This window comes from Odocoileus virginianus, chromosome 9 (assembly GCF_023699985.2).
Source record: "Odocoileus virginianus isolate 20LAN1187 ecotype Illinois chromosome 9, Ovbor_1.2, whole genome shotgun sequence".
NCBI lineage: Eukaryota > Metazoa > Chordata > Mammalia > Artiodactyla > Cervidae > Odocoileus > Odocoileus virginianus.
Genome location: NC_069682.1, coordinates 57,190,296 through 57,213,114, shown reverse-complemented (window position 1 = coordinate 57,213,114; position 22,819 = coordinate 57,190,296). Strand labels below are relative to the sequence as shown.

At 49.3% G+C, this 22,819-nt stretch overlaps 1 protein-coding gene and 1 long non-coding RNA gene across 5 annotated transcripts; one reads left to right on the top strand and one right to left on the bottom strand.

Moving 5' to 3' along the window:
- Window positions 1-17,157, bottom strand: CCM2L (CCM2 like scaffold protein). Of its 2 annotated transcripts, none has more exons than XM_070472504.1 (10): window positions 17,078-17,157; window positions 14,529-14,696; window positions 12,249-12,332; window positions 11,973-12,156; window positions 10,679-11,136; window positions 8,117-8,252; window positions 5,909-5,972; window positions 3,741-3,870; window positions 3,106-3,244; window positions 1-2,010 (listed from the first exon to the last, which is right to left on the bottom strand). In XM_070472504.1, the coding sequence occupies exons 1-10, from the start codon at window positions 17,105-17,107 to the stop codon at window positions 1,700-1,702; spliced, it is 1,704 nt and encodes a 567-aa protein (XP_070328605.1). In that variant the 5' UTR covers window positions 17,108-17,157; the 3' UTR covers window positions 1-1,699. The 2 variants fall into 2 exon arrangements, with proteins under 2 accessions (XP_070328605.1, XP_070328606.1); XM_070472505.1 differs by having other exon boundaries at window positions 11,973-12,153.
- LOC139036745 (uncharacterized) lies at window positions 16,431-21,047 on the top strand. Of its 3 annotated transcripts, none has more exons than XR_011489597.1 (5): window positions 16,433-17,488; window positions 18,743-18,851; window positions 19,610-19,755; window positions 20,445-20,554; window positions 20,703-21,047. It is a non-coding gene; the product is annotated as an uncharacterized lncRNA (long non-coding RNA). The 3 variants fall into 3 exon arrangements; XR_011489598.1 differs by having other exon boundaries at window positions 16,434-17,488; window positions 19,622-19,755; XR_011489596.1 differs by having other exon boundaries at window positions 16,431-17,488; window positions 18,743-19,755.
- The last annotated feature ends 1,772 nt before the right edge of the window (window positions 21,048-22,819 follow it).

The following is a 22,819-nucleotide window of genomic DNA, read 5'->3' as shown; positions in this document are numbered from 1 at the left end:
TGAGTTTCTTACACAATACCATTTATGTAATGTAAACACACACACAAGACATTATACATTTTATGTCCAGGGACATATATCAACACATAGAGATGGGTACCTATGGTGGGGAGGAGAAGGGTTGTGGAGATGTGGAGATGAAGTTTGGGGAATATAAAACAAAGTAAGACATCAGTTCAGTTTAGTCAGTCGTGTCTGACTCTTTGCGATCCCATAGACTGCAGCACGCTAGGCTTCCCTGTCTATCAGCAAATCTCAGAGCTTGCTCAAACTCATGTCCATTGAGTCGGTGATCAGAAGGGCCTTTTGTGGATCAGTTATGATGGTATAGTCATTTGCCATGAACTGAGTATGAAGCAGGGAACTTGCTGAATCCAAGCCCTAGTAATAATAATGATATTACTTTAACAATGGCAATAATAGTATCTACCTCATGGTAAGTACCTTGTGTCTGGCCATGTAAGGTTCTACAGATACATTTTAGCTCTTCCAGGCAATTCTCTTGCCTCTTCTGAGGGCTTCTTTCAGCCTCTGAGCCTTTACTGAGGCTGTGCAAGTCTTGTCTTTATGCTGACTTTTCTCCCCCTCCGATTCTGTCTTCAGAATTCTTTGACTATCTGAGATACGATGGCTAGTCTGCAGAATCTTTTCATTTGAACTTTGAGCATGGAGTCATGCTGTAATAGAGCTGTGAGGGGCAAGTCCTATTTTCTCCTCCCAAACTGTGAGTTCCCTGGGGGTCTTCCTACATCTCACCCTCACCTCAGTTCATGTCCCGTTGCACACAGGTAAAGACAGGTAAACTGAGTCAGAAAGTGTTCGATGTGGAAGGGAACAGCATTTATTGAACACATATCATGTGTTAGACCTAGCACTAAGGTCTTGACCGCCAGTAATCCCTATGACCCCCTTGTGAGGTGGGTGGGGCCGACTTCCTGGTCAGAAGAGAAAACGGGAGAGGCAGAGAGGCTCCGACACCTATCAGATGGGGAGCCTAGCCTGTCCCACTCCGATTGCAACATCTGAACAAGCAACTTGTTCAGAGCCTTAGGATCGGGGCTGGGACCCAGATCATGCACCTCTGGGTCGACTCTTGGTAGAAAGAAACCTCTATTAGATCTAAAGATCTAAGTCCATCTGCAAAGGGGAGACCCTGCCTCTTAGAGCTTCAGAAAGACCCTCTGCATGATTTAGTATGGCCAGCGTGAGGTAATATCTAAGGAGAATCAGGAGACTCCCTCCAGTTTCTTCCCTCGAACCTCAGTTTCTCAAACTGTAAAATAGAAAAAGAGGTCTTCAGGCTCGGGGAATTCTTTTCTCAACCGGCCAGCAGGTGGAGCACACTCTCCACCCCCCACTTGGCCTCCAGAAAGTTGAGGAGTCTCAAGTGTCCAGAGGCCGAACCCTCGAGAGGAGTTCGCCGCCCACCTCGGCCGGCAGAGGGAGCGGCTGAGCCCCGGTTAGAGTCCCGTCCCCTGCAGACATTCTCGGTGCTGCAGGGACCAGAACTGGGGGGCCTGGTAGGGACAGACCCCGGCTCCCCCACCCCCCACCCCCGGCCCCGGAGCGCAGAGCCCCAGGTTGGGTTCTGGGGAGGGGATCCCGGGGATGGAGTAGCACAGACATGGGCGCGTGAGACTCAGAGGCGGGGGTGCGTGGCCACCCCCTTGCCCGCCCTCAGCATTGACAGCGGCATAGGCTACAGGTAGTTGTCCTCGGCCGCTTCGCCCCCGCCCGGGGAGTCCCGGGCCTCTTCGTCCGTGCTTTCATCATCGTCGGGGGCCAGCGCCTCGATGTCGTGCGTTATGTCTGTCAGCAGCCGGTGGAAGGCCTGCGCCTCCGGCCGCTGAGCGCCGTCGTAGCTGCGCACCGCAGACGCCGACGTGGAGCTCATGCTGCGCTTGATGCGGCCGAAGCTGTCGGTGAGGATGCCGCCCTCGCGGATGCCCACGCCTTCCAGGAAGCCTTCGAAGTAGCCGATGTCCTGGTCCGGGATGAAGGGCCTCATCCCTGGGGGTCGAGGACCAGGGTGATTCCTCGGGGTCGGCCCTTCCCCTCCCACCGAGAGATCAGATGCCCGCCCTGCCACTCGCTGGCTGTGTGGCTTTACACAACTCCTTGACTCTCTGAGCTGGAGAATAATGGTACAGTGCCCCGCACACATTTAAATGCTCACTGCATGTTAGCTTATTCTTCTTATCATTATTATTTCGATGGTTATATTCCTATCTGTTATGTGCTGTGCTGCGCTTAGTCGCTCAGTTGTGTCCCACTCTTCGCGACCCCATGGACTCAGTAGGTAGCCTCAATAAGTATTCTGAGCCTTACTGTCCTCACCTGTAAAACGGAGGTAATTGCACCTGTTCTCCCAGGCTGTGAGGATTAAATAAGGTTCTTAGCACACACTGAGCAGCCCATTTGACTTCTGTTTTACTTCTGTCACTACTTACTAGCTTTATGACTTATGTACTTTGCTTTTCTAAGCCTCAGTTTTCTCATCTGCAAAATGGAGGCAAGTCATAGTTTCAACTCTCAGAACTGAGGGCCTTCAACTAGATGATCCTTTGGCACATGGTTAACTGTCAAATACATGCTAGCTTATTAAGATGATCATTCCTGGGACTTCCCTGGTGGTCCAGTGATTAAGGCTTGGTCTTCCAATCGAGGGGGTGCAAATTCAATTCCTGGTCTGGAAGCTAATATCACACATGCCTCAGGGCCAACAAAACCAAAACATAAAAAAGAAGCAATATTGTAACAAATTGAATAAAAACTAAAAAAAAAAAAAAAAAAGGATTATCATTCCTCTTTCTGTTATCATTAGCCCTCTTTACTAGCTCCATGACCCTGGACGAGTTCCTTAGCCTCTCTGAACTTTAGATGCCTCATGGGTTAAAATGGGAAGGGTCATCCTCTCTCCCAGCTGTGCTGTGAAGGTGAAATGGTTACACCTGTGCTCTCTTTCCCAGCTCTGTGACTGCAGACAAGTCCCTTTCTCTCTCTGCACTTTGGTTTCCTTGTTTGTCTCATGGATCTCATGATGTTGGCTTTACGGGAGGCCGAAGGGTAAAGAGTGAACACTCCCAACCTGGGCAGGGGGCTCACCGAGCAGGAGGAACTTGCGCCGGTCTCCGTAGAGCTTCAGTAGGCCCGTGCAGTAGTCCTGGATGGGCAGCCCCAGCCGGTACTCCCGAAGCAGCAGCGCAAACTGCTGGATCTCTGGGGGCCCCAGCTTAGTCCGCAACTGTGGGTGCACCATTTGAAATTACTCCCCTGCCTAAAAGACCCAGAGCTGGGTGTATCCAGCCCAGCCCTCCTCTGAAAAGCTGGCCTCCTGGGGGACATCCAGACCCCTTGGGCTGCATCTAAGAGTGGGATGCGGACTCAAGCTGCCTAATTTCAAATTCTGGCTCCTTTACTGGCCAGCTCTGTGATCATGAGCAGATGATAACCTCCTTAACCCTTGCTTTCCTCATCCGCAAAGTGAGAATAATGACAGCACTTCTCTCTTGGGTTGTTGAAAGATGAAAGGAGATCATACATTATAGGTGCTCCGAACAGTGCCTGGTATAAAGACAGCACTCGCTGCTAGCTGACATTCGTTAAGGTCCTTCATGGCTGACTCCATTTACTCTCTGAACATCATACCCTGCCTTAACCTCTGAGGTCTTACACTTCAGTTATGCCCAGGATTGTTCATGGTTCCTGAAATACCTGGCCACCCCCCTGCCCCAGCTCACCGTGACCATGTAATCCTGTAACTGCTCGAGGCCCAGGCCGCTGTGGTCGCTGCTGCTGCAGTGGGAGCCATGGAAAGAAGGTGTGGACGTGCCGCTGTAACAGGCTTCAAACGTGTCCTGGGAGCTGTTGCTGCAGGAACAGAGGGAAGGGGCCTCACTCCCTCCCTCTCTCCAGCTCCTCTCCACGCGGTAGGCTGAAGGTGGGAGGGGACAGCCACCCATGCCCTGGGACTGAGCCCTCCTCCTGGACCCCATTTTGGCCCTCGAGGTCTCCTGTGATCTGGCCCTGCACCACCTCTCAAGCCTTGTCTCACCCTTGCTGCTTAGGCTCAGGCCACCTTATCTTCATGCTTTTCTAATACTCCAAGTACCTCCTCACCTCTGGGCCTTTGCACATGCTATTACCTCAGTCTGGAATGCCTCTCTTTCCCTGTTGTTTGCTCAGCTAACTCTTCCTCATCATTGGATTTTAAAAGTCACCTCCCTGGGAGAGTTCTCCCTGATCCCTCCCAACTGGGTTAGACAATCTGTCCAATATGATCACAAAATCTGTAAGTCTACCCACAACACAGAGGCCTTTCCAGTGCCCCCACCAAATGTGCTTTCTAGTCACTCTGTCCCTCACATCATCTGTCACAGCCTCAGTGGCCTCCTGGCTGCTCCTCAGCCTCGCCAAGCAGATCCTGCCTCAGCATCCTTGCACCTGCTGTTCCCTCTACCTGGAGCGCTCTTCCCCCTTTTATCCATCAGGTCTCAGTTCAAGTGTCATCGCCTTGGAGAGGCCCTCCTGACTCCCCAGGGGAGGCAGGATTTTTGTAGCCACTCTCTGAGATTCTCGGTAGTGTTTCTTAATGTTGATGCTTATTGCTACTAAATAATGATTTTGTTGTCTCTTTGCCACACTTGCAAAGCATGCAGGAGCAGGGACGTTGATTTTCTCTGTTTGCTGAGTACCTACTATGTGCCGAGCACAGGTCTCACTCTTGCCTTGCTCCCCCTGTATCCCTAGCACATAGCACAGCACACAGGGATGCTGAGGCAGGATCCGCGTGGTGAGTCTGAGGAGCATCCAGGAGGCCACTGTGGCTGCGACAGAGGGTGTGAGGGACAGAGTGGTTAGACAGGACAGTAGGTGGGGGCATCAGAAAAGCCTCTGTGTCATGGGTAGGTACAGGGTAGGTACTCAGTAAATATTGTTTAAATAAAAGTCAGCCTTGGGCTCTGCCTCCTGGTCTCTACGTTGTTCCAGAACCATCATCGATGATTAACTCCATAGAAGTAGTGTAAGCTTAGTGTGGACTCTAAGCCTACTTGGGTTCAAACTCCAGGCCAACAACTTACTAGCTTCTTGATCTTGTATCAAGTTACTTAACTTCTCTATTTTTCAATTTCTCTAGTTATAAAATGGGATGGTAAAAATTGGTGTCGTGAGAAATAGAGGCGTTAGAGTTATGGACTAAGCAATAAATAAACAGTAGTTACTATAATGTTGCTATGTTGATTTTTAAAATGAATTGCATTATAAAATAGTCCTTGGCACATAGCAGGTTCAAAAGTTACTCATTATCATGATTGTTGTCTCTCTAGCATACAGCAGATTGTTTAAGGACTGGCCTAAGGGTACACAGTATTAGGCAAATATGTTGCTGTGATGGTTGGAGCTATAACCATTATTTCAGCCCATGGGGTGATTTGGGGGATGGAAGCAAGTGTTAGGGAGGCTGGAAAGATACGTCTGGGCTCTTGATGACCACAAGGCCGTGAACTCCTGGTCTACTTTATGTAAGAGAGATGGGGAGGGGGAGGAAACTTGTTTAAGCGGCTCTTTTTCAGTCTTCTATTCCATGAAGCCAAAATGATTTTTTGGCATTAGTTGTGATTTTGGCCTCTGCAGGCCAGTGAGTGTCTGGATGACTGGGGAAGAGTGGCAGGGTCCTGTGGACCTAGTTCTGGGTTCTGGCTGCCCTGTCTCTCTCTCAGGGGTTCGGATTCTATCAGCTCACCAGAGCCTCAGGCTCAGAGCCCAGTGTCTCAGCACAAATCAAAGCGGAGTCACTTTCCCCCAGCCTCTCTTGCCCACAGGGCCCCAAGTGTGCCCAGAGGAGCAGCCCTGCTCGTTCAGGGACAGAAGGGACCAGAGTGGGGCCCCTGGCCAGGGCAGTACCCACAAGGAGCTGCAGCAGCTGAAGTCGGCGTCGTAGGCATAGGTCCCGTCAGTGCGGCAGCTCTCACCTGGGGGCAGCAGACAGAGGGTGGTCAGAGGAGGCAAAGCAGGGACCAATATCCCCGGCTCCCCGAGGCCCCAAGCTCGGCCCCACCCTGGAGTGAAGATGGCAGCTGGAGCGAGGATGGCCTTGTAAGGAATTGTACAGGAGTTAGCTTACACACAGAGTGAAACGGGCAGCCACTGGAAGATTCTGACCAGGATTCCTGCCCCCACCACCAACCCAGAGACAACCTTGGCCAGCCCACCTCTTCCTCCTGGCCCTCACCTTCCCCAAGGTTGGGACAACACCACCGTCCTGCCTACTCATGGGGACCTTGGGGAGAGCAAGCCAGGGAACAGTTGCAGTAGGGGCTGTAAGCCATATATGTTTGAGGGAAAGAGAGGGAAAAAAGACCTTTGAGGGGAAGGAGATCAAAACCATGAGGAGAAGGGAGCACCAGGGACAGAGAACTTGCTCTGTACCTGACCCTGTCATCTCAGTGAATCCAGGTGCTGGCCTCCCCCTGCCCATCATGACTCACTCAATGGCACTTCCTCAGGACACTCCCCTGACTTTCCAGGTCAGGCTGGTTTCTCATTATACATGTTCATACTAGAGTGTGTGGTTGCATTTTATTTGTGTAACTATTTCCTTTAAAGTAGGTTCTTTTTCTTAAAAAAAAAAAAAAAAACCAAAAACAAAAACAGGATTTCCCTGGTAGCCCAGTGGTTGGAAATCCACCTGCCGATACAAGGGACATTGGTTCGATCCCTGGTCTGGCAAGATTCCACACGCTGTGGGGGCCACTAAGACCATGCACCTTGAAGCCTGTGCTCTGCAGCAAGAGACGCCATCACAATGAGAAGCGTGTGCACCACAGCTAGAGAGTAGCCCCCGCTTGCTGCAACTAGAGAAGGCCCACAAGCAGCAGTAAAGACCAGTGTGGTCAAAAGAATTATTTTTATTTATTTATTTGCATACACCGGGTCTTCCTGGTGGCACACAGGATCTTTAGTTAAAGCATGTGAAATTTTGGTTGCAACATGTGGGATCTAGTTCTCTGGCCAGGGATTGAACCAGAACCCCTGGATCGGGAGCATAAAGTCATAGCCATTGAACCACCAGGGAAGTCCTTGCGTAACTATTTAATTACTGTCAGCTGATTTCAGCAATGCAAGCCTCCAAGGGAGGACCATGTCTGATTTTAGTCACCAGTGCATCCTGGCGATTAGCAGGAGCCAACACTCAGGTGTTTAAGAAATATTTGTTGAATTATTTATTTGTCCATCATCCCTGGGAGAGTCGAAGAACTTTCCCAGAGTCTCAATAACCACAGTTCCCACAGAGGGGAGTGCCTCCAGGAGGAAAAAGCCTACTTCCTGTTGCTAGAGGTATGCAAACAGGGACCAACCTGAAGGGGCCGTGGCTGAGGAAGTTCACTTTGGGGCCTTGAAGGCAGCGTGGAGAGTGAAGCTGCTGCAGATGGAAGCTTTAGAATCAGGTGCATTTGGGTTTGCATCCTGACTCTGTCATTTGCCAGCTGTGTGACCTTGAGACATTTATTAACCACTCTGAGCCCTAATAGCCTCATCCGCTAAAACTGGATTCATAAGCCTCAGACAGTTCTTTCATCCATTTGGAAAATACGCCTTGAGTGTCTGCCCCTGGTCCTCCGCTAGGAACAGGGGACACAGTGGCAAACAGGACAGATGAGGTTGTTATGAGGATTACAAACTGTGGGGCACATTGGGTCTGTGCTTGGCATATAGCTGGTGCTCAACAAATCTCTATTGGTTTCATTTTCATTCCAGCCCTTGACAGCATTCAAGGACCAGTCTTGAAATCTTGGTTTTGACCTAGAGTCCTAGTAGGGCTAGATGGCTCAGTAAGCAGACAATGCCCCTGGGACACCAAAATACAAAAGGAGAGACAGTTCACCTCTAAAGGGCTTATCATAAAGCTAGGCTTGAGGTCATTATGAAATTGCACATTTTATTTTAGCTATATATTGGGGGTACACTGTAATTGCTGTAGAAGTCAGGACCCCTAAAGGCTTTTGTTGGCCCCAGTCTTGGGACATATCACCCCCTACCCCACCCCTGACCCCCCGCCTCCTCTGGCCTTTCGGGATGATTCACAGGAGGGTTGGCCAGGAATTGGAATACTCACTGCGGCTACACAGCCATGGCCGTTCAGGAGTGGATGTGTAGTGGTAGCCGGCCCGGTCCACGCACTCGATGCTCTGGTCCCCGTAGATGATCTGGAAGACTTGACAGATGAGGGCACAGGACTCCTCGGCAGCATCCTTGTCCAGAGAGGAGGACAGAGCTCAGTCCTTCTGTGATCAGGATGTCCCTGCTTCCTGAAAACGCAGTGTGAGCAGGCACACGGGGCACACACACAACTATGGGTGACTTTAGATACACTCTGAGGTCATTTCCCATCAAAATTATATAGCCATGCTCTGGGTGGCTTTTAAAGAAATAGCCACTTACTGGTCTTTATAGAATCCCGTGACAACTGTAACTCTTGTGCTCTGAAAAGTAGACACATGTACCCCCAATTTATGGGAGAATTATGGGCCTTCCTGAAGCTTATGCTAAATTAAGTTAAATTTACATGTAGGAAGCTGAAGCCCAGAGACATAAAGTGATTAGCCAGGACTAGAACCCTGGTCTCCTAATACCTAGTAAGAGGAGGAAGAATTAAAGGTATGAAAATGTTAGGCTCAACATAGTTACTGTGCCATAGTTAGATGTGAGCTTCCTGGCACCCAGGGCAAAAATGGAAGCAGGATGAATATATAAGCTTCAGTCCCTGATAGAAGGAAGGCATTTAGGTTCTTGGATAAGATTTTTTTGAGATGGCAAATTTGAAGAGGAATTTGCCTCTTTGATTTACCTATTTAAGTAAGAGATACAGAAAGACAACTAATGAAGAGTCCATCTTCATGAAGTCATTTCTTATTTTTTGCTTCTAAAAATGTCAGCCCAGGGTGTAAATTAAAATGTAACCTCAGGACAGGCATTTTGGAATGAGGGAGTGAAACTGTCATTAAACCAGGATTGATCCTTATAATAACCCTATCTATAGTGGACAGAGAAGAGGGGATCCTTATTTTATGAGAGTGGATAAGTGACTCACCTAGGCTCACACAGCAGGCTCATGGCTTTGGTTAATATTGGCACACAGGTTTTTTGACTCTTAACTCCTGTACCCTTCTTGGGACCATGATGCCTCAGATTGGAGGCCAGAGGCTCAGATACTCCCGGAAAACAAGCCTTATTTGTTTACTCATTCTACAAATTATTACTTATTTCTACTGTGTGGCAGGCACCAGGATGGGTTCTGGGGTCTCAGAGGTGAATCAGTAAAGCCTAAAGCCTTCACAGCATAGTGGGATAAACAGGGCCCAATGGTACCTACGCCTAGAATTGACTTTCTTGGCTCTTTGCCCTGCTGCTTCCTTCTCTCTTCCACATTTCAATTTAAAAGGTACAAACTCACTTTCCCTCTGAAAAATGAATCTCCTTCCTCCTTATCATTACAAGTTGCCTGTTTTTTTCTTGGTCCCCATCACAACATATTGTAATGTATTACGAACTAATCCATCTACTCAATATATTTACTGAGCAGCTAGGAAATGGCAACTCACTCCAGTATTCTTGCCTAGAGAATCCCATGGACAGAGAAGCCTGGTGGGCTACAGTCCATGGGGTTGCAGAGAGTCAGACATGACTGAAGCAACTTAGCATCAACACACACATATGCCAGGCACTTTTCTGGGTGCCAAGGATAAATGAGAAAGTGTCTCAAGTCAGCTCCATAGCCTGAGTTTACTGGTTACTATCCACCTTTCTTTCTAAAGAGGCGCCATGTCTATTTTGTTCACCACATGGGATTTATATTTAGGGGGAGTTCAAGACCCTGGGTCAGAGAAAAAGCTTACAAGTCTCAGGGTTTGAAGGTGTCCGCTAGACACTGAGTTCCCTAAGGGAGGACGCTAATTATGTCTTATTCATTCCTGTATCCATGGCACCTAGACCAATGCCTAGCAGAAGCTGGTACTCAATGAACATGGTCAAATAAATAAAAGCAAGGGTGAATGTGCTGGATAGAGGGTGGGGCAAGAATGGCGGGAAATCTTATGCTTTGGGTGATGACCATTGTTACCAAGAGTACAGGCTCTGAACTTTTGGGTCCCAGTGTTGAAATCACCGCCTGCTTCCTGCGTGACCTTGCACAAGTTGCTTAGCCTCTGTGTCTGTTTCCTTCTCTGTAGAATAGGAATGATGATAATATTTGCCTCTAGGGGTTAACGTGAGAACGAAATGATTAATGCTGGTTTCCTGTCTGGCACAGGTCGGGCACTCAATTCGTGCTGGTGATTACTGTCCTCATGATTGTTACTGCGGTAGTGCGGAGACTGACGACTTTGGGGAAAGAGGAGGGCTGGAGGAGAGATTAGATCAAGTCCGGGCCATTTTGAGCTTTCATCCCTCCGGGACAAGTAAGGGGGAGGTGTTCGGGAACTGGAGGGTAGAAGTCTTTTGCCGTTATGGGCACACAGTACCTGAAATCCTGGATAGTAGGGCCAAAGGAGGGAGATGAAAAGGGGCGGGGGGGCGGAGTATTGGGGGAGTGGGGCCGGAGGGTTGGGGGAGGTGGGGGCGGGGGTGAAGACGCGCCCTGGAGGCAGGGTGCAGGGGCGCAGGGTGCCCTCGGGCTCACCCTGTTGGCCACAGCCAGAATGACCAGGTTGCAGTAGGCGTCGGGGCTGGGGTCCTGCGGGTCGAGCGGGTTGGGGCCCGGGTGGCGCCGCTCCCAGCTGCCACCGCCGCCGCCCGCCTGCCTCCGCTCCCAGCTGCCGCCTGGCTTGCCCGCGCCGCCGCCGCTGCCGGCGTGCCGCCGCTCCCAGCTGCCGCTGAACGTCTGCCGCCGCTCCCAGCTGCCCGACGCCCGCGCCCCGGCGCGCTGGCGCTCCAGGCTGCCGCCGCCGCCCCCGGTCCGGGCCTCGGCGCCTGCGCCCCCGCCCCACGCCATCCGCCAGTCCAGGCTGCAGATGGTGTGGCGCCGCTCGGTGGTGCCCACCCGCCGCTTCTCGGGCGCCACGCCCGGCGGGCCCGGGTCGCGCCCCGCCCCGCCGGGGCTGGCGTCTACGCCGGCTGGCACCGGGTCCACGCCCAGACCTAGGAGAGGTCGGGTGGCCGTCAGAGCAGGTGATCTAGGCTAAGCGCCCCCTCTCCCGAGGCCAGCTGGGGGTCCTGACCCGCCGCTGCGGGATAGGGGTTTGGGAGTGAGTCCCCCGGCCCCCGTGCTCAGGCCGCACCCCTGGCTTCGAAGTCAGGGCGGGGGCCAGACCCCGCCTCATTCCAGGTCCCTGCCTTTGGACCCCGCCCCACCCTCAGGCTCCACCCCTGGACCTGGCCGTTCCCACCCATCCCACCCTATCCAGACGCCCCTCGCCTCGGACCCTGCCGTCTGGTCTGAGTAGTGGTCAGGCTATCGCCTCCCTCTTTACTGTTAACTCTGACCCTGTTCTTGGTTTCGGGAACCTTTCCTTGAGCCCAAGCTTCCCTTCAGCCCCGCCCCTCGCCTCAGGCCCCGCCCCTAGCTTGGCAGGGTCTCACACCTCCCACCTGGTATCTCAGCAGCGAGCTCCGCCCCCCAGTGTAGGGCTCCGCCCCTAAATGAGACTCCGCCTCTTGCCCCAGGTACCCTCCTAGCCTCAGAGCTTTAGTACCCATTAATCACGCCTTCAGGCCTCAGAATTCTGGCTTCTCCATCATTTCCGAGATGGTGGGTCAGGCTGTCCTCCTTCAAGCCTCAACACTGGGCTCCCTCTTCTTGCAAACAGCCGTGCCCTATCCCTAGTCTCGGGGTAGTTTGGTCAGGCCTTTCCATCACCCCATTCCCCAACCTCAGGCCCCGCTCCCGCCCCAGGCCACGCCCATTCCTAGGTGTCGGGCCAGTTCTCTACCCCTTCCCCTCCCCGCCCTGCCCCGCCAGGCCCCGCCCACCGTACCGGTCTTCAGCACCAGCAGGTGCAGAGCGTCGTCCTGCAGGTAGGAGGCGGCGGCAATCTCGTGCGTGGGGATACGCAAGATAAGCTCCTCGTTGTCGCGCCAGGTGAGCAGCAGGCAGCGGGCCGACAGGCTCAGGATGCTGTCCTGCTCCGCCGTCGTCTTCAGCGGCAGCTCCTTCAGCTGCTGCGGGGTGGGTCGGATCTCCTGAGTCCCGGTGGCCACGGGTGGGAAACGTAGGGGACCAGACCCTGTCCTCCCCTCTCCCGGAGCCTCACCCTGGCCGTGTCCAGCAGCTGCAGGAGCTCGTCCCGGCTGGAAGGGTTCAGTGAGGAGGTGACCCAGGTGAGGTGGCCCAGGAACTGTATAGAAATGGGACAGGGGTGGGGGTGGTGGGAGAAGGGCAGAGAGAGGTCACCTTGAAGCCGCGGAGGACCTTGACCTCACTGACACCGTGAGGGTAGACAGAGATAGAAATATCTGAATTAATAATAATGGCTTGGTAATAACTGTTATTAAAGCAATCCTAGGAGCCATAGTTCTGCGAGTTTTATGCACTCATTCATCCTTACTTTGAGGATGAGAAAACTAAGGCACAGTCAAAATAAATAACCTGCCCAGTATTATCTATAATAGAAAGGGTGGAACTGGACTCCACACACCAGAACCCAACTCTCACTGCTAGCTTATTTTTACTAAAATAAGCTTATTTTATGAGCATACAGTTATTTAACTATGGCAGAAGCAAAGGTCACTGTAATAGCTTGAAAGAACAGGCCACTTGTAATTTCCCACTTGGCCTGAGTGGCTCCTGTTCACCCCAAGCACCCGTGTCAACAGGTCACTGGCCTTCTTTATGATCTTGTTGCAGAAATTAAGTGGGAAAGGAAGAATATTGTATCAAGTTAGTATATAATTTTGACAGAAAAATAAGTAAATAAATCATTCATTCTTATAGCTTAATGTTATCACACTTAAATGTCATTAAGTGTAAGAATCAACTTTTTTCATTATTTTTAGTTTTATTCTTACAAGTGAATTCTACCAATCATACCATTTCTCTTATTCTCTATAAAGCTTCAGTCCTCAGTTTTTTAAGTGGAATTGTTAGCTTTTCCATTTATAGCGTTGCCAGATAAAATACAAGATGCCAATTAAATTTGGTTTTTATGTAAACAAATAATGTTTTAGTTTGTTTTTAAAGTAATTTTAGTCTCATATAACATTGGGGATATATTAATATGAAAAAATACTCACTGCCTACCTGAAACTCACATTTTCAATAAAAACTTTATTGAAGTATAATTGATTTACAATGCTTCAGGTATGCAGTCAAGTGATTCAGCTGTATACATATATAATATATATATTCTTTTTCATATTCTTTTCCATCATAGGTTATTACCAAATATGGACTATATTTCCCTGTGTTATACAATATGTCCTTGTTGTTTATCTATTTTATATATAGTAGTGTGTGTGTATGTGTTAATCTCAAACTCCTAATTTATCCCTCCCCCTACCAAAATTTAAATTTAACTGGGTGACTGTTTTTGCTAAATCTGACACTCCTACCCCCATATCGATCTTCACTGGGTAATGAGGATTCTCTACTGCTCCTTCATGGTGTGCATGAAATAGAAGTAAAGCCCTTGAGTTGGCCCAAGTCCCTGTGACTTGCAGAACTGGCTTCCTTTAATCTGGACACCATCCAAGTAACAGTAATGTCACTGCAGTAAAATCTCACAAGACGGGCTGGCTTTTCAGTGCACAGGGCACCTTCCCATCTGCTCTGCCCTTGGGGTAGACTTTGAGCCCCATGTTGAGATGGGCGTACTGAGGCTGAGCAGATGGAGGTCACTTGCTGAGGGTTCCCAGCATAATGCACGTGCAAGCCTGGGTTGACTCCAGCTCTCTTTCCCCTCAGCCTCCCCTGTGTAAGACAAGGCTGGTCATAGGCTGGTGGGCAGGAGAGGTAAAGTCTTTCCTGATGGGGTCCAAAACACGCCACCCTAAAATATGGCACCTCAGCACATTGACTATCTTAAGCTGAAGGAGTCAGAGGAAAGGACAGAAACAGGAAGGTCATTCAGAATTCCCCTACATCATCCTTCTTCCCTGAAAGCAGGAGATAAATCTCCCTGGTGAAAGGTACCCTCTTTTCAGAGTACCAGCAGGAAGGGAGACCTCCTTATCACCAGAGACAGGGAACTGAGGGCCAAGAAGTCTGTATAAACAAACCTTGTTCCTCCTTTACCATCTACTACCCCTCCTCCGAACCCCTCTGCCTTGTCAGTTCTTCACAGATTTATTGTTTCTTTGTCAAAAATGTATAAAAGATTCCTGCTCTAGTCACTTCTCAGGGTCTTCCATTCTCTCCCTGAACGTTCTCATGTACATGTGAGAATTTAATAAAATGTGCATGCTTTTCTCCGGTTAATCTTTGTTCAGCTTAAATTTCAGACCCAGTCAGGGACCCTAAGAGGGTTGAGGGAAACCTTCCCCTAATCTGTTGTCCCCAGATCCTTCCCACCCCTCCCCTCTCATCCCACGCATACCTTGACCTCTTTCTCCAGATAGTCACAGAGCAGAATCTGAGGGTCGATGAGGTAGTCGGGGGGATAGAGGGGCATCGAGTGCAGGGGACGGCGGCTCACACTGCTCCGACAGGCTGCCCGGCGCGCAGCCTTGGGGAATACCAGCCTCCGGATGGGGGACACAAAGCCCTGGAGGAGGCGAGGGCATGGGGGTAAAAGCAATAATAATAGCCACTGACTTGGTCTTCTCCAGCACCAGCACTTATACGCAGCCTTTTACTTATATTATCTAATTGAATTCTGACAAAAACACTGCAGAGAGGGGCAGGTTACCTCTGTGATTTCCATTTTACAGATGGAGAAACTGAGCCTCAGAGAGAGCTAGTAAGGTTACCAGCTAGTGGCTGTAGAACCAATAGTTCACCCTGGGCAGTCTGGCTCCAAACCTTCATTCTGAATACCCAGATGGGGGAGTTTGGGGGAAAATGGATACATGTCTGTGTATGGCTGAGTCCCTTCCCTGTTCGCCTGAAACTATCACAACATTGTTAATTGGCTAACCCCAATATAAAATTAAAAGTTTAAAAAAATAAACACCCAGGTGACAGTAGGAACCTACCCAGGCTGGGTCAAGTACAGAAAAATATTTACATCCAATTTGGCTGAATGGTAGGTGCATAGGTATTTATTAAGCTATTTTCTGTGCTTTCCTCAATATTAGAAATGCTTGATTTCTAATTAATGATACTGTAGCATAATCCAGTGGGCACCTGCATAAAAATGGCCTGGATCTAGATTGAAGGAGCAAATTCTAGGGCCTCAACCCAGCCCAACAGAATTTAAACTCCCAGGAAAGTGTGAGCACTGATCTAGAACAGTGGTTCTCAGTGTGTGGTTCCTGGGTCTCCACCACCAGCAGTAGCAGCATCTCCTGGGAATTTAAGAGAAATGTACATTCTTGTGCTCCATCCCAGACCTATTGGATCAGAAACTGGGATGAGAACCCCACGATCTGTGTTTTAACAAGCACCCCAGGTGATTCTGATGCCCAATTCAAGTTTTACAATCTGTATCATGGAGCCTGGATTAAGTACAAGGAAGCTCTGAGGAATGAGATCAAGCAATCTGGGAACAGACATTCCAAGAAGAGGGCACAGCTTGTGCAAAACCCTGGGGGCTGCAAGGGCTGGATGAGCACAAGCCTGGAGAAGATGTATTACAGCCATTTCGCTGTAGCCAAATGGTGAGATGAACAAGTCATAGAGGGCTTAAATGTTGGCTGTGGAGCCAGCTTTACCCCATGTATGGGAGTATGTGTGTATGCCTGAGTGGACCAGGCAAGTAATTGTTTTGTCTGTGGCCCTGAATGGTCCAGCCTTGCCCACTTCTCTAACTTCACCTCACTGCCCCTCACTCCTGTCCTCTGGTTCTAGGGCCATCTTTCAGTTCTTCCTACATGCTATATTCCTTCCTCCCATGGAGGGGCTTTGCACAGACTGTTTCCCTGCCTGAAACACTCTTTCCTACCCCCTTTCCTTCCACCTATCAGCTCAGGCTGACCAGTCTAAGGTTTAGCATTCTCCCAGCACTGCATATGGAGCCTTTTGTGCAATTTTACATTAATTGCTTTAAAAAAAATTAATAGCTGTTTCCTCCACTAGGCTGTGAGCTCTAGGGAGGGAGCAGGGACCTTGTCTGACTTTGCTCACAGTGCATCATCACCAGCACCAGGCGTGGTGCCTGGCACATAATATGTACTGAATAAATATCTGTAGAAGGAAGGAACCAAGAAGCAACAAGCACCTATGTCTTGGCTCCCTTCGGAGCCCTCATAATTCACATAGGAGCCTTTGCAAACTGTTAGTTGGATCTTGGTTTCCTGGGGGAGGAGGGCTAGGTGGGGATGGGGGTGGGAGTTGGAAGCCCAGAGGCTTCCTGGACCTCAAAGACAAACAGGTGAGATGCCCAGAGAACCAGACTAGAAAATTTCTGAGAGTCAGGAAGAAGTAAAGATCTATGGGGTTGGGGAGTGACCCTCAGGCTGAGGCCTTTGGAGCAGAACTGGTCCCTGTATAAAGATGGGGAGAGGCTTCAGCTAGAACCTGGCAGGAGGAGGAGGTAGGTGTCCCAAGCCCAGATAGGCCGCCTCATAGCACAGACTTGCCCTGTTTAAGGTCCTTCTCTCTGGTGAGGCAAGGAGCAGGGGAATGGGTTTTCTGTGTGTCCGTTTTTCTGTCTGTCTTCAGTCTGAGAAACTTACTGAGGAACACCAGGGAAGCAGGTTGGGAGTGTCTCCCAGACTAATCTGGCTGGCTGGATTTTCCTGGAAGGTACCTGTCCGTCTGTTTTTTCCTGGGATGGCAGAGGCCACTAAGAGCAGGGAGACTGGTTAGAGAGTTTGAGCCCAAATGTCTGGCTCCCCAACGGTGGAGAGGAAGGTCTTTCTTTCCAAATAAGAAGAAAGGTGCTCCTGACGCCACTCACTGCCCATCACCCCACCCCCAGGCTTCTCATTTCTCTAACTCTGGGGACACTTCTCTACCCCGAGCCCTTTCCAAACCCCCACCTACCTTTTTCCCTTTCTTGACTTCATATTCCATGGTGAAGCGTCCCCTCCGCTCCTGCCACCCTCCTGGCCACCCCTCCACCTTCTCCCCCCACGCAGTTCCTTTGTTCTTTTTCCTGCCTGGTCGGAAACTCCACCAGCCCCAGAGTTCCTGCCCCTCCCGTCTGATAGTGAGCGGCCGGGTGAGGGGTGGATGAAGGATGCAGCCTTGGGACCCTCCAGCTGGACAGTTGAAGCCCAGTCAGAGCAACAAACCAGGGAGAAAACCCCAAGATCTCCAGCCCGCAGCCTTGCTATGGAGGGGGCTTGGGAACTGACTAAGGCTGGGAAGAGTCCTCTGAATTTAGAGACAGAAAATCCCAGATCCCACCCCGACTTCTGCCACTGACCTTGCTGTGTGACCTTGGCAAGGCAGGTGAGTTTCCCTTTTCACAGCCTGTTTCCCCCTCCCTTTTATAAATTAGGGGTAAACATTGCCTTCCTCTCTAGGCTGCTGAGGTGAGAAAAAAATGAAGAGTGGGTGGGCAAATGCTTCATAAACTATGGAATATTGTGTGAAAGCAAGTTATGATTTTAAGAATTAATCATTACCAATATTAAGGGAGGCAGTATGCATGGGCTTCAGAGATAGGCCACTTGAGTTTGAATCCTGGTTTTGCCACTTACTAGGGTTATGACCTTGGGTCTGTAACCTCTTGTGCCTCCATTTCCCCATTTGTAAAATGGGCACAATACCAGCCTGACCCCCAGAGTGACCTTGTAAGAATTAAACTCACTTAGAAAAACTCCTGGAACACGTGAAGTACTCAATAAACATTAACTCTTCACCTATCTGTGTGTCTGTGTGTTCTGGGCTGTTTCACTGTCTCTTGAGAGAATAATAGTAGGGAAGCAGCGCTCACTTTGTGGTTCTGGACTGAGCCCTTTATGTATTTCATCTCACTTATTCTTCACAATATTGGTGTACCATTATTATATGTGTTGTGTTTGTGTGTGTATTAGTCACTCAGTCGTGTCCAACTCTTTGTGACCCCATAGACTGTAGCCCTCTAGGTTTCTCTGTCCACATAATTTTCCAGGCAAGAATACTGGAGTGGGTCACCATTCCCTTCTCCAGGGGATCTTTTCAACCAGGGATCGAACCCAGGTCTCCAGCATTTCAGGTGGATTCTTTACCATCTGAGCCAACAGGGAAGCCCTATATGTGCTATCCAGATTTTTAAAACAGACTCAATTGCAGAGGTGAACCCAAGGAGGGCACACAGTAAATGAGACAGAGGCCTGGAATTTCTGCCTGCTCTGTTCTGAAGCCTGGTTACTTACCTCTGAGGCCTATGCCCTCTGCGTGGCCCACCCAGAGAAATGGGAAAGGTTCTGAGTGATCCCTCCTTACCTTGCCCCAACCACTCGGTTCTGGAGACCTAAGCCCTGGAACTGATTTGCTATGTGATGCAAGCAGGCTGCTTATTGTAACCTCGCTGGGTCTCAGCTTCCTCATCTTTCCACTGGGAACAATAAGCCCCCAAACTCTGTCCTGTAGTCAGAGGTATGACAGGAGAGATATCAGGCCATGGATGAGAAGACAGTTGGAAACTGTGAAGTGCAGGGGCCCATGCATAGGATTGTTTGGAAAGTTTTTTCTAACATTTTTCTAACCCGGGTATACCAGGTCAGCGCCCGTGGGAGCAAAGCTCATAGCTCCCTACTGCCTCTGGGTGTGCGAGCTGCAGGAGACTCTCAGACACCAGCCTTCCTGTCTCTTCCTCCCTCTTTCGGAGGTAGGGAAATGGCCCAGACTGCTCAGTGATAGCTCACACAGCCACCCTCCCTGCTCCCTGACATCCTGCCCGTCATGTCCCTACAGCAGGAAGTGAGAGCCTCTGCCTGTGGGCTAACAGGAAGAGGCCAGGATGTACTAGCCAATCCCTGATCGCCCTGGACATCACCCTCCCAGTTAACCCCTGAGCAGATCCCGAATTCCCACCCTCAGATGGCAGCTGGGAATCAGATGTGGTCTCTTGCTCCGGCACTTCCATAATGGCTTTTGCAAGCCTTTTCTTCTCTCTGAGCCTCAGTTTCCCTCTGTGTAAAAGAGGGACGTCTCTTATTCCTGGATTAACTCCAAACATCCGTGAACTGCTGTGGAGCTCAAACATGACCAGTGTTCTGAATGCCACTCAAAATAGCAAACCATCTCTGTGTTCTGGGCAGTCCCAGCCCAGGACCATGAACAGATCAGGTGTTTAGTACAAGTCTGCAGAAAGTGAAAGTGTTAGTTGCTCAGTTGTAACTAATTCTTTGTGACCCCATGGACTGTAGCCCACCAGGCTCCTCTGTCCATGTAATTCTCCAGGCAATAATACTGGAGTGGGTAGCCATTCCCTTCTCCAGGGGATCTTCCCAACCCAGGGATTGAACCCCCATCTCCTAGGTGGTCTCCTACATTGGCAGGTAGATTCTTTACCATCTGAGCCACCAGGGAAGCCCAGGAGACAGGCGAACCTAGGTTCAAATGTGTATGACCTTGAACCGATAGTTTCTCTCTTAGAGTCCAGAATCTCATGCATCAAAAGCAGGATGATGATGGTGCTTGCCTCAGGAGGTTGCTGCAGGGATTAAATGGGATCAGAAGTATACAATGGTAACATTTATTAATAAAGCTGCTTATGAATCAAAGAAGAGGTGAGTAAAACAAAATCTGTGCCCTGAAGACTTGACAGTCATGGCAAATAGAGTTCACCTCTTTTGAGGCACCTCCAATTGATTGGCAGGGGCTGCCCTGGAGTGCTAATTATAAAAACCAAATCTCCCAGTGGAAGGGAGATTGCCATGGGATGGTGAGTGGGTGGGTGGAGGATGTGGCGGCCAGTGCATATGCTGACCCTTGATCTAGTGAGAAAGAAAGAGAGACAGGCAAAGAACTCTGACATGAGGCAAGCGACTTGTTTGGGAAAAGCAGAATCAGGAGCCACTCACCAAGCCTGTGGCAAAGAACCAGGGTTTGAAGGGAAGAAGGATTTGAAGGGCGTGTGTACAGGAAGGTCACTCCAGGCAGAAGGAATGGTGTGAACAAACACTCATTGCCTGAGATGTGATGCTTTGAGCTGCTAAGAATAGACTATCCGATCAAAGGTGGCTTATACATAAGGAACATTTATCATCTCCCAAGACAAAGCCCAAAGATAAGTGATTTCAGGGCTGGTTAATTGAGCAGCTCAAGAATGATATCAAGTGGGAGGGGAGTTTAGGGGAGAATGGGTATACATATATGTATGGCTGAGTCCCTTCACTGTTCACCGGAAACTATCACAACATTGTTTGTTAATCAGCTATACCCCAACACAAAATTTAAAAACAATTTTTTTTTAAAGAAAAGAAAACCAGGCTTAAGAGAGGAAAAAGTAAAATACCATTAACACCAAACCATTGAGAGAGAAACTCTACCAGGAAAATACACAGCCTCGGAGCTCACTTTGAAAAGGTAGCACACATTATTTCTAAATGGGTTTTTTAAATCCCTTCTCCGGTTTAGTGTTTGATTACTTTATATAATTAAAGGATTTCCTCATGCAGGAAAAAAAAAGAATGGCATCAAATTTCTTACATCTTCTGCTTTGTTGGTGTTACAGGCTGAATTCCATCCCTTCCAAATTTGTATGTGGAAGCCGTAACACCCAGTACCCCAAGGGTGGCTGTTTGGGGAGATAAGGCTTTTAAAGAGGTGATTAAGTTGAAATGAGGCCACAGTGTGGGTTCTAATCTAATCTGACTGGTGTCCTTATAAGAAGAGGAAATTTGAAGACACAGATACCAGTGGCGCATATACACAGAGGAAAGACCACGTGAGGACACAGTGAGAATGCTGCCATCTGCAAGCCAAGGAGAGAGCTTCAGAAGAAATCAATCTTGCTGACAACTTGATGTTGGATTTCTAGACTCCAGAACTGTGAAAAAATAAATTTCTGTTAAATTGCCCAGTATGTCGTGTTTTGTTATGGGAGTCCTAGCAAACTAGCACAGATGGAGAGAGGGTAGCAATACAGACATCATACTCTTCATCATTATTCTGGTTTTGATGCTATCAACGATTGAGGCCAAGGGTTTGCCTTTCTTGTATGTCTTTCTGTTGAGAAGGAAACCTTTCCCAGAGATTCTTCAAAAGACTTTCCTTAGAAGTCCAGGAGTCAGATGTATTAGCCAGGATATATTTCAGCAGTCATGAAGACCCCCAAACAGTGGCTGAAACATGATAGAAGTTGATCCCTTCCATCACATAAGCAGTCCAGGTCAGGTATGGCAGCTCCATGTGTCTAGGACCCAGGGGATTCCTGTCTCGCTGCTCCACCATGCTAGGATTTTGCTCTCAACTTCAAGCTGGCTCTCCACACAGCTGCAGTTCAGCCAGTAGGAAGGGTAAACTGAGCTAGAGGAGAACGCAGCTCCTCCCTCTAGGGGGATGACCTGGAAGTAGCACAAAGTTCTACTGCTCGAAACCCACAGGCTGGAACTTGTTTCCATGGCAACAACTAATTGCAAAGGAGGCTGGGAAATACAATCCTCTACTCTACAGTGGCCATGTGCTCAGCTAAAAAGCCCTTTATAGAGAAAAGGTGTGCATGGATACTGGGGACATATAGCAGTCTCTGCCTCACTGAATTGGTCACATGCCCCTGCCCCCACCAATCCTCAATCAGGAGAATTATCTTGGACCAATGGTTCTCAAACTTGGGTGTGCATCAGAATCACCCAGAAGGCTTATAAAAAAATGCTGCTCCTCATCCCCACACTGGCTGATTCAGCAGGTCTGGGGTGGACTCTGAGAATCAGCATTGCTAACAAATTTCCTGATGATGCCGGTCTGGGGACCACACTTTGAGATTTCTGTCTTAGGCCAATTCACTTGTGACTTGCCGCCTGAGGCCAGGGAGAGGCTCTACGCCCTGAGCACTTGGGCTGGGGGCTCCTAGGAAATGGGGCTGTACCTGAGACAATGGTGAGAAAAGCCATCGGGTGGCACCCAAGAGAGGCTCATAAGCAGGAAGGTGGACATTTGGAGAAGCTTTAAGACTGTGAAGCTATGAGGGCCGGGTATGATAATGTTGGAGGTGAAGATCAAGAGATATTCTGGGTCTAGTTATGAAAAGTCAGCATCAGGCAAGGGGTTTGATCTTGCCTACTAAAGAAAGTCACCAGCTATCTGGCGGTACAAGAATTGAGTCATTAGCCACTGCAGTCACTGACCTTTAATACACCCTGAAACGAGGTTAGGAATGAGGTACTCTATGCTCTGGGAAAACTGGCAAAACAGACTTAAGATAGTTAGATATTTTCAGGTGAAATTTTTATGAACTTGGATTCTTGCATCTTCTCATACTTAGGAAACCACTAAGACCATTAACTAAGATATCTGTTCCTTAAGTCTAGCAGCAACATTCTATGGAGTTGTGTATTTGGTTGCACGTATCCTCCCCATGCCAAAATCACATATATACTAACCCCCAACCCCACCTCTTAGGACAGTTTCTCAGAGCTAGCTAAGGGGCTGTCTCCTGGGCTATAGTCCTCAAAAAGATGCTGAATAAACTTGACTCACAGCTTTTGCCTTGGGCGTTTTTTCAAAGTTGGCAATCTTTATCCTGAAGGCCCTGGGGAGCCACAGGAGATTCAAAAGTCAGGAAATGTCATGATCTGATTGGAGGGAGGAGGCATTAAAGCAGTGTCTTCAAAGAGAGGTTCTCAGATCCCC

Coding starts and splice junctions, on each gene's coding strand:
- CCM2L (XM_070472504.1), bottom strand. CDS start 17,107: ATGGAATATGAAGTCAAGAAAGGGAAAAAG. Junction 11,137..11,972: donor CCTGCTGGTGCTGAAGACCG/GTACGGTGGGCG, acceptor GACCTCTCCTAG/GTCTGGGCGTGGACCCGGTG. Junction 8,253..10,678: donor TTCTGGCTGTGGCCAACAGG/GTGAGCCCGAGG, acceptor TCTCTGGACAAG/GATGCTGCCGAGGAGTCCTG.